A 16,160-nucleotide genomic window follows, 5' to 3' on the forward strand; every position below is an offset into this window, starting at 1 on the left:
TTATTCTTCTCTTTATTTTACATAGGAATTATTGTGGGAAACTTCTTCGTCGTGTTCACTGTGTATTTTGATCCCCATCTACATTCCCCCATGTATATTCTGCTGGCTAACCTATCACTCATTGATTTGGGCCTTTCATCTACCACAGTTCCTAGGATGATCTCTGATCTTTTCACTGATTGCAAGGTTATTTCCTTCCACAGCTGTATGACACAAATGTTCTTTATCCATGTTATGGGAGGAGTTGAGATGGTATTGCTCATAGCCATGGCATATGATAGGTATACTGCAATCTGCAAGCCTCTCCACTATCAAACAATTATGAATTTCAAAATGTGCATGCTTTTGGTAGTAGCTGCTTGGGTGATAGGTATGATTCATGCTTTATCTCAGTTTATTTTTGTCATAAATTTACCCTTTTGTGGCCCAAGTGATGTGGGAAGTTTTTATTGTGATTTTCCTAGAGTTATTAAACTCGCATGCATGGATTCCTACAGACTAGAATTTGTGGTCACTGCCAACAGTGGCTTCATATCTCTGGGCACTTTCTTTTTCTTAAGTGCATCATACATCTTTATTCTGGTCACTGTCCGACAACATTCTTCAAGTGACTTATCCAAAGCCTTCTTCACATTGTCAGCTCACATCTCTGTAGTGGTTATGTTTTTTACTCCATGCATATTTCTCTATGTGTGGCCTTTCCCAACTAAGTCATTGGATACATTTTTTGCCATTGTTGACTTTGTTGTCACACCTATCTTAAATCCTGCCATCTATACCTTACGGAATAAAGATATGAAGTCAGCAATCAGAAGACTGTGTCAACAGGTTTAAGTTTTAGGGAAATGAGGTAGTAGGCTTTGTTAATGCCATGGGTCATTGAGGCTGCCAAGATCACTACTAACACTGTGGGATGCAAACATTTACATTTTCACCTTTTGGAAACCAAGATATCAGGCTGGGGAGATTGCCTAGTAGTTAAAGTGCTTGTCTACAAAGCAAAAGGACCCAGGTTTGATTCCTCAGTACACATGTAATGCAGGTACACAGGTGGCATATGCACCTGGAGTTCGGTTGCAGTGGCTGGAGGCTCTGGTTTGCCCATTTTCTCTTTCTCTCTCTCTCTCTCTCTCTCTCTGCCTCTTTCTTTCAAAAATAAAAAAAGAAACTAAGACGTATACTTAAAAGGCTATGTTAGATCAAAGATTTTCACTTCAGATGGAATTATGGAAAATTCTATTGACATTAAAAATAAAGTGTCGGGCTGGAGAGATGGCTTAGCAGTTAAGCGCTTGCCTGTGAAGCCTAAGGACCCTGGTTCAAGGCTTGATTCCCCAGGACCCATGTTAGCCAGATGCACAGGGGGGCGCACGCATCTGGAGTTCATTAGCAGTGGCTGGAAGCCCTGGTGCGCCCATTCTCTCTCTCTCTATCTCTCTCTGTCTCTTTCTCTCTCTGTCACACTCAAATAAATAAATAAAATTGAACAAAAAAATTAAAAAAAAATAAAGTGTTATGCATTTTGTCTAAGCAACATACCTAAGTTTTAAATATCAGCAAGTACTATACGTGTTATGTAATTTTTTTTTTTCTTTTCGAGGTAGGGTTTCACTCCAGCCCAGGCTGACCTGGAATTCACTATGGAGTCCCAGGGTGGCCTCGAACTCTCAGTGATCCTCCTACCTCTGCCTCCCGAGTGCTGGTATTAAAGGCATGCACCACCACGCCCGGCTGTTATGTAATTTTATAATGTATAAATACACATACATATGTAAAACTTAACCTTATCAGCATCTTTATAATGATAATAGATATTACTGGATATAACAGATATTTCTTATGGAAATTATGTGGATCCAAAGGATACAAACTGGGTTTATATAAAGTAAAAATGTAAATTGAAAAGGAAATATTCTTATTGTAAATTTACTTTAAGATAGAGAAATAGGAAAATCAACATCATGTTACAACCCTTAGGTGTTTTTTCAGCTGGATTTTCTCTTTCTTTCTTTTTTTCTTTTCCTCCCTTCCTTCCTTCCTTCCTTCCTTCCTTCCTTCCTTCCTTCCTTCCTTCCTTCCTTCCGTCTTTCTTTCTTTCTTTCTTTCTTTCTTTCTTTCTTTCTTTCTTTCTTTTGAGGTAGGGTCTCACTCTAGCTCAGGCTGACCTGAAATTCACTCTGTAGTCTCAGGGTGGCCTCGAACTCACAGCGACCCTCCTACTTCTGCCCCCCGAGTGCTGGGATTAAAGGCATGCACCACCACTCCTGGCTGTATTTTCAATGTTTTATGTAAATTACCATTTTAGAAAGAGACTGTAGTTCTTTGAATAGTGCAATATATATATCCCATTTTTCTAATAGCATAATGTTGTTGCCCTTGTAGTTTTCCTTAGAGAATTTCATGATTTTCAGAAAAAAAGATATCTATCGCGCTGAAAGTATGTGAGGGACCATAATGCTTAGAGAAAGGTAACACACTAAGAACCAAAAAGTTTATTTAATAAGCCTAGGTTTATGCTAAAGATCTCAACCTGGAACACAGGATTCAGTTGGTAGAGTGCTTGCCTAGCATTCATGAAGCCATGAGTTTGATCCCCAGAAGCCCATAAACTAGACATGGTGGGGAACATCTGCAATTTCAGCATTCAGGAACTAGAAATGGGGGAGGGGCAGAAGTTCAAGGTCATCCTTGGCTTCATAGCAAGTTCCAGGCCCTGTATCACAAAACAAATGACCAAACAACTTGGAACACTTGATGGCCAGTCATACCAATCTGAGGTGGTCACATCCAATTTGAGACATCACTTGGATGTATTTCTTAGGCAGATTTAAAAATTTTTACATCTTAGATCACTTCAATTTCAGTATGATAATAAAGATGTAAAATAAAATAAACTGGTAAGTGAGACTTTTGCTATTGGTCAAGGACTATTTAATAATTTTCTCAGCATAGTACTTACCAACATTCTAAGCTGTCTTCTTTCTATAAAATCCAAGCATTTGCTGTATGATTAGTCTGTCTAGATTTTAATTTTGCAAATTTATTTTATTTGTTTTACTATTTTTTAAGTAATCACCTTTACATTGAGTGAGATAATAAAATTATCCAATGGGATAAGAGATAGTGGCAATATCCCTTAACTAAAGAAGTTTCCGTTTCCTCTAATGGCCCAGGGAAAAACCTGTGAGTCTATAAAAGTCAGTCTCAGCACACATCACCCAGGTCTTTTCTTCTGGTCATTTTCATGAAAAGCTTTAACTATCCAAGTGATTTACTTAGGAGAACAATTCACATAAATGCCATTCTCTTGGAAAGTTTAATGCATTGACAGTGTTTATAAAAAAGAGATCTATATTCTTGTTGCGCTCTGAAAAATTGCTGTTATCACTTCAAATTATGAATAAGGTAAGAGGCATAGTGAAACTGAAATGTATTAGCAGAACTAACCAAACTGCAGAATTTTATTGATACTACAATTAGTAAAAACTAATTTTGCAGAATTCAATTATGCCTTTATCTTCAGGAAAAGTAGAAAATCCGGTAGGGGTGCTTTAAATACTTATAATAATTAATATGAATAATGTTTAAAAGGATAGCCTTTGCTGTTAGTATCCTAGTGGCAATAATTATTGAATTCTATTCCTGAATTTCATGGTTAACTTATTCTTTCCCTTGTATTGGTGGTACCATTTGGTTCTTGTTTGTCCCCAAATATAGTATTTTCTAGCCCATTTCTTTGTGTTATTATAATCTCAGTGAAAATTGGTTTTTGACATTTCTTTTATACAAAGTTACAAATTATGCTAGTAAAGCTATAGAAATGTTGAGGACATTTTTGAACAGGGTTTCACTCTAGTCCAAGTTAACCTGGAATTCACTCTGCAATACAGACTGGCCTTGAACTCAAGTTGATCCTCCTACCATAGCCTCCCAAGTGCAAAGTCACCTGCTACCACACACAAACAGAACTTTTGATTTAGCTAACTCATTTTGAAAACAGGATAAGCTGTCCAGACATTTTTTTAAAATTTATTTTTATTTATTTATTAGAGAGAGAAAGAGAGAGAGAGAGAGAGAGAATGGGTGCACCAGGGCCTCCAGCTACTGAAAATGAACTCCATATACATGGACCACCTTGTGCATCTGGCTTATTTGTAGGTACTGGGGTATTGAGCCTTGAAATGGGAGTTCCTTTGGCTTCACAGGCAAATGGTTAACTGCTAAGCCATCTCTCCAGGCCCCAGTCCAGACATTTTTAAAGCCTTGATGAAGATTAAGCAATAGTTTATTCTGAAATCAAGGCCTCAATTTCCATCTCCTTGGTTTTGCAAATGCATTAGTGTTTTTCTTAAAAAAAAATGTAGTGGGGAGATGTTAAAAAGTCTGCAATTCTAATGGCTGAATTAAAGGTTCAATGCCATGTATCAGAAGGATTTTCTTTTCAGTTGTGCTTGTTTCTTTATTGTTGCTATAGGCAGTGTATACGATTTAGGACAAATTCTTCAATGAGTAAAAGCTCAATAATAGACTAAATGCATTTCTGCTCAAATGTCTTGAATCTTTTTTGAGTTATAAATGAGTTTTGCAATGGTTTTGATAGTGAAAGGTCTTCTATAGCTGATGATCTTATTTTATCACTCTCCCCTGAGAAACAGCAACTCAGGAGATATGATATCTCAAAGAGATGAACATGAAATTCTTTCTCTGAAGAATAGAATATCTAAATTCTTACTCTATAATATGGTAGAAGTGTGTGTGTTTGTATGTATGTACACACACGTACATACTATAGATGAGAACCCTTGAGCAAATATCTCAAGGAGATATAAGTTTAAAGTTGTCCTATATACTAAAGTCAACTTTAAATTGTATGGTGTGATTTGAAATAAATAGCCCAACCAATTAGTCACATCAAAACTTGCTTCACAATATAAGTCCTATCTTCTTTATTGTCAATGTTAGTATAATTTCACTTTTTGCTGGGGTAAGCAGAAGTGAACTAAATATGTTTCATGAGTTATTTGACTGTTATATTTGTTTTTATGTTTGTAAAAAAAGTTATTATCACTAAATTTTATATAGGATTTTGAAGAAAGTAAAGAGGTGCTAGATAGGAATTAGGGATGTGATTTAGATGGAGAAGAAAATATAATATCTAAGAACCATGGGAAATATGATTAAATAAATGTTCAAAATAAATAATAGCATTCACCAATAAATGTACACATTTGTGCCTTCCATAAGATATTATCTATCAATTTCCCCTTTTAATTTACATCTTTTCTGTTAACTGTGAAAACTAATCTGTCAGGTATTCTCAAGTCTGTTTCATAAGTAGCATGGCTTTCATGTGCCACTTTCCATAGCTATAAAAGTTCTAGAAATGACATTTTTTTCTCTCCTAAAAACTCAATTAAAAGATTTCTCTTAAGCCATGTTCAAGCATTACCTTGTACCAGCCACTCACCTGGCAAAAAGCAATGTTCAGGTAAATCTCAACCATACTCTTGACTTCAATCCCAATTCATTCTTATTCCTATTAGTGACTTAAATGTTACATATTGTTTCCACTTGTGAACATTACAAATTATGTCTGACTTAAAGCCATCACAATGTTCTCAGTAACACACAAAAATTGCTTAAAAGTTTAAAAAGTTTCATTTTCATGTCCTTCATTCTGTTGAAAAATCTTCTATTACAACATTAATAATAGCCATATATGTATATTTATATGTATGTGTGTATGTATGTACTTACTATGTGCTAGAAAGTGTGTTCTTGTGGCCTCATCCAATCCTCATAACACTGCTTAAAAGTGATGCTGTAATCACCTGTCGCACCCAGATGCAGCCATAAGATTCCAAGACTTTTGGAGATTGTATTCAAGATATTTTAACTACACAATAGTTAAACACAGGCTCCCTAGCACATAAGCTTAACTTTTTTTTGGTTTTTCAAAGTTGTGTCTCATTCCAGCCCTGGAATTCACTGTGTAGTCTCAGGTGGCCTCGAACTCATGGTGATCCTCCTACCTCTGCCTCCTGAGTGCTGGGATTAAAGGTGTGCACCATGATGCCTGGCAATAAACTCAACTTTTTAGCACCACAAAAGATTTCTTGATAGGCCCTTTTCAATCTTTCCTCATCCTTTCCCTGTTCACACAGTACAACTCACAGTAGTCACCTATTATTAGGTGTCAAACAATCATGCAGCGTTACTTCTCATCTCCCCTCTTCTAATTTACAGTCAAATTAGAGAAACTATTTTCCTAATTTTCCAGTATTTTTTCATGACAAAACACAAATCCCTTAAAAGACTTTCAGAATCTCTCTCCAATTTAATCTTCCATTAAACTCACAAACTCTCTCATGTAAATTTTATTGAATTCAAGGGGAAAGGAAGTAAATGTAAATATAAACTTAATCTGGCAAAAAGAATAGCACAGACAACAGCATTTTTTTTTTTTTAAAGGATTAAGTCTACATGAGCATGACATGGAAAGACTGGGATATTTGAACTATCAGACAAGCAGAGATACAGTGTGGGGTACACTGTGAGTTTTGATATTTACTTTTGAAACTTTTATGTAATAAAACCAGAGAAACTCCTTTATGAATAAGAAAAAATATAAAGGTGAGATTTTGGATTTGCGCATAGTAATTTTGACTTCTTTTTCACTGTCTTCTTCAAGGTAACTGCTGAGGTTGTCTTCTGGAATGAATCAATATGGAAAACAAATCACTCTGTGGTGACAGAATTTATTTTTCTTGGACTCTCAGATTCCCAAGAACTTCAGATTTTTCTATTTATGTTCTTTTTTGTTTTCTATGTGGGAATTGTGTTTGGAAACCTTCTTATTGTTATAACTGTGGTTTATGACTCCCATCTTCACTCCCCCATGTATTTCTTGTTAGCCAACCTCTCACTCATTGATCTGTCTCTGTCTTCAGTCACTGCTCCCAACATGATTATTGACTTCTTCAGAGAGTGCAAAATCATCTCCTTCAAGGGCTGCCTTGCACAGATATTTCTCCTTCACTTCTTTGGTGGAAGTGAGTTAGTGATTCTTATAGCCATGGCATTTGACAGATACATTGCAATTTGTAAACCTCTTCACTATACTGCAGTTATGCAGGCCAACGTGTGTGTTGGCATTGTGCTGACTGCATGGGGAATTGGCTTCTTGCATTCAGTGAGCCAATTGGCCTTTGCAGTGAACTTACCCTTTTGTGGTCCCAATGAGATTGATAGCTTTTACTGTGATCTTCCCAGAGTGGTCAAACTTGCCTGTGTAGACACCTACAGATTGGATATCATGGTCATTGCTAACAGTGGTGTGCTCACCGTGTGTTCTTTTATACTTCTAATCATCTCTTACACTATCATTCTAATGACCATTCAGCGTCGCCCTTCTGATAAGTCATCCAAGGCTCTGTCCACTCTGACTGCTCACATCACTGTAGTTCTTTTGTTTTTCGGACCATGTATATTCATTTATGCCTGGCCGTTCCCCATCAAGTCATTAGACAAATTCCTTGCTGTGTTTTATTCTGTGATCACTCCTTTCTTGAACCCAATTATATACACACTGAGGAATAAAGAGATGAAGACTGCAATGAGAAGACTGAGAAAATGGAAATTGAATTCTAGGGTAATGTTTTAAATTTTCTGTAATCATGAGATTAAGTTGAAGTAATGATATAATATTAAGATGGCAAATTATTCAGTAAAACTTTTGAAAATTATAGTTTCATTCCCTCCTTAGTTATTTATTGTCAAAGAAGTTTCACATAAACCAAGTCAATTTGATATGGTTGAAAATTGCCATTTCACTAAGTTTCAGAACAACTAAAGGCATAATTATGTTAGTATGTATACATAAGTGAGACATTTTGGATATTGTTGGATTTATGTGATAAAGGATAGAGAGTGACCTACCTTATAACATTTAAACATTTTTTTATTTTAGCTAATTTTTATTAAAATCATAAGTAAAGAACTAATATATGGCTAACTACAAAATATACTTAGTGATCAGGATTTAAGTGACAGCTACTGAGCTTCATAAAAGGAATTGCTCCCCCATAACATGATAGTTTACCTCCTACCACTAAAGCAACCCACAGCTCTTCAGCACATTGTCTATAGTGACAAGAAGACTGAACTTACCAACCTGATATTTTCCCTTGTTGGTATTTGTCTGGTAGTACATGACAATTGTTCACTGATAATAAAAAGAATTTAGTATTTCAACCTATTAACATGTAGGCACAAAATGTATCACTTAGAAATTACATTAAAAAATGTATCACTTAGGTCTATTCATATAATTTTCCATGTTCAGCTTTTCATTTGTTTTGTTTTCAGGTTTCAGTGTAAAATTTACTTTTACAAAATTTATAATAATAATATTCATATATCTCCATTTTATGCAATCAAATATATTGATGCTTGTATCTGGATTGTACCAATCTCAGTAGCAAGCAGATTCTCTAAAGATTAACAGGTTTATTTAGACTAATATTACAATAGGAATATCAATGCCCTAATAAAAACATTGTGAATATTTAGATTGTTTGAAGGCAGGGGAAAATTTTCAAGGCAAATTAGGACAATAGACTTTTGACTTATTTATTTTAATTTTAACAATTTCATACCTACATGCAGTAATTGCATTCATATTCAGCCTCATTACCCAGTCATATCCTCCTTCCACTTCTGTTGATCCCATTCTTCGTAACTAGTCCCCCTCCTTCTTCCATGCCTTTTTGTACATCTCTTGTGCAGATAGCCACAGCTAGTTCATGATGACAATGGCAATTTCCAGAAGATAGCCTTCCACAGCATTCCTCCCCTTCCTCCGTCTCTTGTAATCTTTTTATCACCTCTTCCACCAAGTTGTCTAGAGCTTCTCAGCACTGTGACCAGTTGTGAGTCTCTGCCTTAACCATCACTCACTACAAAAATAAATGAATGAATGAATAAATAAATAAGCAAATAAAACCCTTCTCTGACCATGGCTGAGAGCAGTGCTAGTCTATGGATACAAACAAATATTTATTTATTTTTTGTTCACTTTTTTTATTTATTTATTTGAGAGCGACAGACACAGGGAGAAAGACAGATAGAGGGAGAGATAGAATGGGCGTGCCAGGGCTTCCAGCCACTGCAAACGAACTCCAGACGCGTGCTCCCCCTTGTGCATCTGGCTAACGTGGGACCTGGGGAACTGAGCCTTGAACCAGGGTCCTTAGGCTTCACAGGCAAGTGCTTAACCGCTAAGCCATCTCTCCAGCCCCAAACAAATATTTAGAAGGCAGTTTGACTACATGTCCATATAGCAAAACATCAGTAGTAGAGTCCCCCCACCCAGGGTCTGTGATCTCCCCAGCCAGACTTTTGACCAGGTTTACAGTATCAAGCATGCATTCCCTCCTGTGACGTAGTCCTCAAGTCCAATCATAAAGTGATTTGTTACTCTCAAAACATTCATGCCACTATTGTACCAATGGATGTATCTTGCCTTGCAGGTCAGTATTTTAGTACATAGCACTGGGTAAGACTTTCTTTTCTGTACCAGCAGACCACATAGCACCTTTTAGCACTATGCAGGGAGGAATCTTCCAGATCATTTCAAGGTTGATTTATGTGTTCTGTATACAATGTATATGGTGGCTTCATGAATGGAGTTTTACTATCTAGTGTGTAACCAAGAGTAGTAATAACAAACTGTTTTGCTGCAGGAACCTCTCTGGCCAACAACTCATAGAGAAGAGTCCTATAATTGGTACTGGCATTTTGTCTTTCAGACCCATGGCTTTTGAGAGAGGCATTATGGACCCAGATAGGGTATCTCTGTTCAAACTCTTTAAAAATTATATTTAAAATTAATTTTAATACACAATAAAGCTACCTGAAAAGTCAGAAGATGAGTAAGGAGGAGACAGTTATAGCACATATCACAAAGAGTAATACTTCTGATATATAAATAGCTTTTGAATACTCCAACAGGGTGCTGGGGAGATGGCTTAGCAAAGCCTGACAGCCAGGATCAGATTTTCCATTACCCACATAAAGCCAGATGCACAAGGTGGCACATGTGTCTGGAGTTTTCAGAGGCAAGAGGCCCTGGCATGCTCAAACGCAACCACCCTCCCTCTGTCTTGCACACACACACACACACACACACACAAATAATTTAACAAATAGAAAGAAAAGAAAACCACAACAGAGTACTCAGTCATGTATAGGGCATCTATATCTTCTCCTCCAAGGCTCAGGGAACATCCCTGAAGAGAGAGCAAAAATAATGTAAGAGCCTGAGTGGGGAAAAGTACTATAGAACTTTTGTCTAGAGAGGATATTGCCATTGCACTCATAAACTCATAAGGGCTGTATTTACCTATACAAGACATGCACAAGATAGGGTCAGTCACTATTCCAACATAAGTGAAGGGAAGGGCTTATGAGAATCCACACTTGATTAATGGTAATTGCTTAATAATCATTGGGGGAGGGGGCCTCATTTTCTTCTATCTTGTATCCACCACTGAATGGTAAGTGGGAGAAGAAGAAAGGGCTCAACAGGGGTAAAAGGGGAAAAAGAGAAGGTAATGAGGGTTTGCATGGTAAAATATGATCTATAATATGTGACTCTGTCTAAGTACAAATTACAAAATTCAACCATAAAAAGCAACAAATAGAAAAATGGGCAAAAAATAAATATTTGCAATTCATACCTAAGAAGATGAAAACTTAATGAAATATTAAGGACTTTTTATGGTAAAATATTTGCAAGATAAATATTATTTAAACATCATCTCTGACCTATAAGATATAAAATATCTGACATTAAAATTTACTAACAATCTGTTGGTGATGTAATAAAGAGGAGCTCTAATTACTTTGTTGGTGAGAATACAAAATGGTACAACTTTATGACAGTTTTTAGCAAAAATAATTTTACTTTGTATGTAGAAATCTTACTTGTACCTTAAGTAATTCTTCCACAATTCTGCTGTCTCATTCTTTTTTGTCTTCCTCTATGTCAAAATGTTGATGGGCATAGTATTATGCAGAGCTTATGGATGTAACACTATTCATTGTGATGTCATAAATACACTGGTCAGCTCATGTCTGGAGCATAGTGCCCCATAATACTATCTCTCATGCTGTGGCTCTTATATATGTTCCATCTACCCTTATTCAATGTTCACTGAGCCTTGGAGGGCATGTGGGATCCACTGCTGGTTAAGACTGTCAATGACCTTTTCCCCACAGCAGCCTGTATAGCATTTTCTAGAACAGTGCCACTTACCGAGGAGGCTTATAGCTCAGTTCCTGCTTGATTTCTCAGTGTGCTGTGACCAAAGTATGTGATCTCTTCAGCAATGGGATCTTATTATCCAGTTCTGGTGAGCAACCAATACATTGGCAGTTACCTACATTGGGCATTTTTTTTTTTTTTTTTTTTAGTGGTGGGTGGCTCCTGTGCTTCTTTGATTCAACTTTTGACTTGGTTGTGATTGTTAATTTTATGCGTCAATATTGCTAAACTACAATAACCAGCTATATTGTCAGATGTCAGTCTAGATGTTCTTGTGAAGAGTTTTTAACATGAAATTAGCTTTAAATCAGCAGGTATTGAGAAAAGTATTTGACCATCCATATCATGGGAGCTTCCTTCATTTGAAGGAGTTAAGAGGTGGAATTCTGCCTCTAGTCTGAGTATCACATTATTATGATATATATGTATCCACAGACTCATCATTTCTGATCAGAAATCCTTGTGGAATATAGTTTAGATTATAGACTATACAAGTATAGTGAGGGGATCTGATTTATATTACACTAGCATCAAGATTTACAAACATTAATATTTATATAATTTATATAGTATTTATAAATATTAATATTTCTGCAGTGAAACATACATATATTTACAATAAGATAAACACTAAGTATTTTCATACCAGTTCAGGTCAGGTTTTGCTGTCAAATAAGTTCAGTGTCTAGATTAATGAAAAAATTTCTTTGGAGCTGAGCATGGTGGCTTAGATCTGTAGTCCTAGCAACTTGGGATGCTGAGCAGGAGGATCACTGCAATTCACAAGTCTGAGACCAGTGTGGGCTGTTGTTGTCATAGCAAGATTCTGTCTCAAAATGAAAAAAGAAAAAGTATATCTTTTGCTACTGAGAGCCTTGGGTTTCAGAGTTGTGGCCCAGGAATTGTGTCTAAAGGACTGTGTTTCTCTGGTAACTGGCATTTTTCTAGGTTCCATTTGAGGGGTCAGGTTTTCTCTTGACATGTCACACTGCCCTGTACTTATCCAGCTTTCTTGCCATTGTGGTAAAAACAACAGAAACAGCAATAATTACTGGGTAATGTGTACCTTATGCAGGATTTAACCTAAGTATTTTTTTAAAATTTTTTTGTACATTTTTATTTATCTATTTGAGAGTGACAGAGAGAAAAAGAGGCAGATAGAGAGAGAGAGAGAATGGTTGCACCAGGGCTTCCAGCCACTGCAAACAAGCTCCAGATGCGTGCACCCCTTCTGCATTTGGCTAACATGGGTCCTGGAGAATCGAGGCTCGAACCGGGGTCCTTAGGCTTCACAGGCAAGTGCTTAACCGCTAAGCCATCTCTCCAGCCCTCACCTAACTATTTTACCTGTAGAAACTCATTCAATCCCTTGGAGTGCCAGGAGGAACAGTTCTCACCATTTATGATCTGCAACTAGTGAATCATACATCTATCCATCTATCTGGCTATTTGTCATCTATATCTATTGTCTATCAAGCTGTCATCTATCATCACTTATAAATAGTTTGCAAAGATTCAAAGAATAGTGAAAAACACTTTTTAAAAGTTCTTTTTTTGAGATGAGGTCTTCTATGTTCCAGGCTGTCCTTGAGCTCCCTATGCAGCTGAGGAGGACCTTAAACTTCTGATCCTCCTACTCCTAACTCAAAAGTGCTGGGGTTATAGGTGTACAACACCACTTCCAGTTCTTGTGTTTCTAGATTCAAACTCAGGGCTTCATGCATGCTGGGTAAGCACTCTACCAACTGTGATACTGGAAAGAAAAAAAGTTTTTTTTTTTTTTTTTTTTTAAACGCTGGTTCTCACTCTAGACAAGGCTGACCTAGAATTCACTCTGTAGTCTCAGTGGCCTCAAATACAAGATGGTCCTCCTACCTCTGCCTTCTGAGTGCTGGGATTAAAGGTGTGCATCATAATGCTCTGCCAGGAAACAAACAACTTTAAAAAAACTTTTTAAATTGTCAATGTCCATATGGACAATAAAACATGATACTTCCTTCCTCTTCCCCACTTTCCCCTTCACAAATCCACTATCCATTGTATCCCTTCCCCCATCAATTAGTATTATTTAGTTATTTATTTTTATACTTTTGAGAGAGAGAGACATAGAGAAAGAGGGAGAGAAAGAGAGAATTGGCATGTCAGGGCTTTCAGCCATTGTGAATGAACTCCAGACATCTGTGCCTCCCCCATGGGCATGCACACATTGCATGCTTGCCTCATTTGTATCTGGCTATGTGGCTCTGGACAATGCAAACAGGGGTCCTTAGGCTTCACAGGCAAGTGCCTTAACTGCAAAGCAATCTTTCTAGGCTTATCTTTTATTTTGATGTTATCATCTTTTCCTCTTATTATCTATCAAGGAGCATGGGAGGTCTTTCCAGCTTTTCAAGTTCTCTTCATTTTCTTTCTTGAGTGTTTTTAATATTTTCCTTATGTAGGTCTTTCACATCCTTGGTTAGTATTATTCCAAGATATTTGATTTTCTGTTGTTGCTATTGAAAATGGGACAGCCTCACTAATTTCTTTCTATGTATATTTGTCTTTTGCATGTTTTGTATGCTGATTTTGTATGCTGCCACTTTGCTGAAGGAATTTATCACCTCTAGAAATTTTGAGGTGGAAACTTTCAGGTCACTCATGTCTATATAGGGTCATGTTATCTGCAAACAGGGCTAACTTGATTTCTTTATTTCTGATTTATATCCCTTTTCTTTCTTTCTCCTGTATTATTGCTTGGGCTAGTACTTATAGTATTATGTTGAAGAGCAGTGGTGAGAGTGGGAACCACTGTGTGCCCGATCTCAGTGGGAACTCCTTGCGTCTTTCCTTATTAAGTATTATTTGGGTTTTAGGCACTTTATTATTTTTTTTTTAAAATTTTTAAAAAAAATTTTTTTTTTAAATTTTTATTAACATTTTTCATGATTATAAAATATATCCCATGGTAATTCCCTCCCTCCCCACCCCCACACTTTCCCGTTTGAAATTCCATTCTCCATCATATTACCTCCCCATTACAATCATTGTAATTACATATATACAATATCAACCTATTAAGTATCCTCCTCCCTTCCTTTCTCCACCCTTTATGTCTCCTTTTCAACTTACTGGCCTCTGCTACTAAGTATTTTCATTCTCACTCAGAAGCCCAGTCATCTGTAGCTAGGATCCACATATGAGAGAGAACATGTGGCGCTTGGCTTTCTGGGCCTGGGTTACCTGACTTAGTATAATACTTTCCAGGTCCATCCATTTTTCTGCAAATTTCATAACTTCATTTTTTTTTTACCGCTGAGTAGAACTCCATTGTATAAATGTACCACATCTTCATTATCCACTCATCTGTTGAGGGACATCTAGGCTGGTTCCATTTCCCAGCTATTATAAATTGAGCAGCAATAAACATGGTTGAGCATGTACTTCTAAGGAAATGAGATGAGTCCTTTGGATATATGCCTAGGAGCGCTATAGCTGGGTCATATGGTAAATCAATCTCTAGCTGTTTTAGGAACCTCCACACTGTTTTCCACAATGGCTGGACCAGATTGCATTCCCACCAGCAGTGAAGAAGGGTTCCTTTTTTTCCACATCCCCGCCAACATTTATGATCATTTGTTTTCATGATGGTGGCCAATCTGACAGGAGTGAGATGGAATCTCAATGTAGTTTTAATCTGCATTTCCCTGATGACTAGTGACGTAGAACATTTTTTTAGATGCTTATATGCCATTCGTATTTCTTCCTTTGAGAACTCTCTATTTAGCTCCATAGCCCATTTTTTGATTGGCTTGTTTGATTCCTTATTATTTAACTTTTTGAGTTCTTTGTATATCCTAGATATTAATCCTCTATCAGATATATAGCTGGCGAAGATTTTTTTCCCATTCTGTAGGTTGCCTCTTTGCTTTTTTCACTGTGTCCTTTGCGGTGCAAAATCTTTGTAATTTCATTAGGTCCCAGTGGTTAATCTGTGGTTTTATTGCCTGAGCAATTGGGGTTGTATTCAGAAAGTCTTTGGGTTTTAGGCACTTTATATATAGCCTTTATTAGGCTGAGCTATAAACTGTCCAGACCTATTCTCTCCAGAGTTTTGATCATGAAATGATATTGTATTTTGTCAAAGGCCTTCTCTGCATTTATTGAAATGCTGATGTGATTCTTGTGATTAAGTTTATTTTTGTGGTGTATTACATTGACTGATTTCCATATGTTGAACCATCCCTGTGTCCCCAGGATGAAGCCTATCAGATAAAGGTGGAAATTACTTTTGATGTGTTGTTGAAGCAGCTCTTTGTTTCATTGATTTTCTTAATTGTTTTCTTAGTTTCTAGTTCTTTGATTTCTGCTCTGATCTTGATTATTTCTTTCTACCTGGAGTTCCTAGGGTTGTATTCTTCTTGTTTTTTTTTTTTTTTTTCCTGATGCCTGTAGGTGAATGGTTAGGTTATTAATTTGGGATCTCTCTGACTTTGTTATGAATGACATTTAGTACTATGAATTTCCCCCTTAGGACTGCCTTCATTGAGTCCCATAAAGTTTGGTAAGTTGTGTTCTTATTGTCAATCAATTGCAGAAATTTTACAATTTCTAGGTTCTTGTTTTGTTTTGTGTTTTGAGGTAGGGTCTCATTCTATCCCAGGCTGACCTGGAATTAACTATGTAGTCTCAGGGTGGCCTTGAACTCATGGTGATCATACTACTTCTGCCTCCTATGTGTTGGGACTAAAGGCATGCATGATCATGCTCAGCTACAATTTATTTTTTGAGTTAATTCATGATACATTTATTGTTTAAAAGTGTTTTGTTCAGTCTCCAGGAGGTGGGAGAATTC

The 16,160-nt window shown here is 36.7% G+C and overlaps 2 protein-coding genes across 4 annotated transcripts in view; both read left to right on the forward strand.

Moving 5' to 3' along the window:
• Positions 1-3,165, forward strand: part of LOC101600645 (olfactory receptor 4F21-like) — a 3,249-nt gene extending 84 nt beyond the window's left edge. The window contains exons 1-2 of one of the 3 annotated variants that reach the window (XM_012949287.1): positions 1-818; positions 3,147-3,165. The exon at positions 1-818 is cut by the window's left edge and continues 84 nt beyond it. In XM_012949287.1, coding sequence (XP_012804741.1) covers positions 1-818; positions 3,147-3,165 — 837 coding nt within the window. Of the gene's footprint in view, positions 835-2,419; positions 2,446-3,146 lie in introns of those variants that run through there. The other 2 variants (XM_012949286.1, XM_004660760.1) reach the window with 2 other exon arrangements.
• Positions 3,166-5,434: 2,269 nt separating this feature from the next.
• Positions 5,435-7,663, forward strand: LOC101600940 (olfactory receptor 4F4). The gene is made up of 2 exons (XM_004660761.1): positions 5,435-5,488; positions 6,692-7,663. Exons 1-2 carry the CDS (start codon positions 5,435-5,437, stop codon positions 7,661-7,663), a joined length of 1,026 nt encoding a protein of 341 aa, XP_004660818.1.
• The last annotated feature ends 8,497 nt before the right edge of the window (positions 7,664-16,160 follow it).

The sequence above is a fragment of the Jaculus jaculus genome, chromosome 8 (assembly GCF_020740685.1).
Source record: "Jaculus jaculus isolate mJacJac1 chromosome 8, mJacJac1.mat.Y.cur, whole genome shotgun sequence".
In the NCBI taxonomy this organism is placed as follows: domain Eukaryota; kingdom Metazoa; phylum Chordata; class Mammalia; order Rodentia; family Dipodidae; genus Jaculus; species Jaculus jaculus.

Bases quoted from the DNA above. Each gene is read 5' to 3' on its own strand.
- LOC101600940 (XM_004660761.1), top strand. From the start codon at position 5,435: ATGTTCAAGCATTACCTTGTACCAGCCACTCACCTGGCAAAAAGCAAT. The intron at 5,489-6,691 runs GTAAATCTCAAC...GTCTTCTTCAAG, and splicing joins TGGCAAAAAGCAATGTTCAG to GTAACTGCTGAGGTTGTCTT.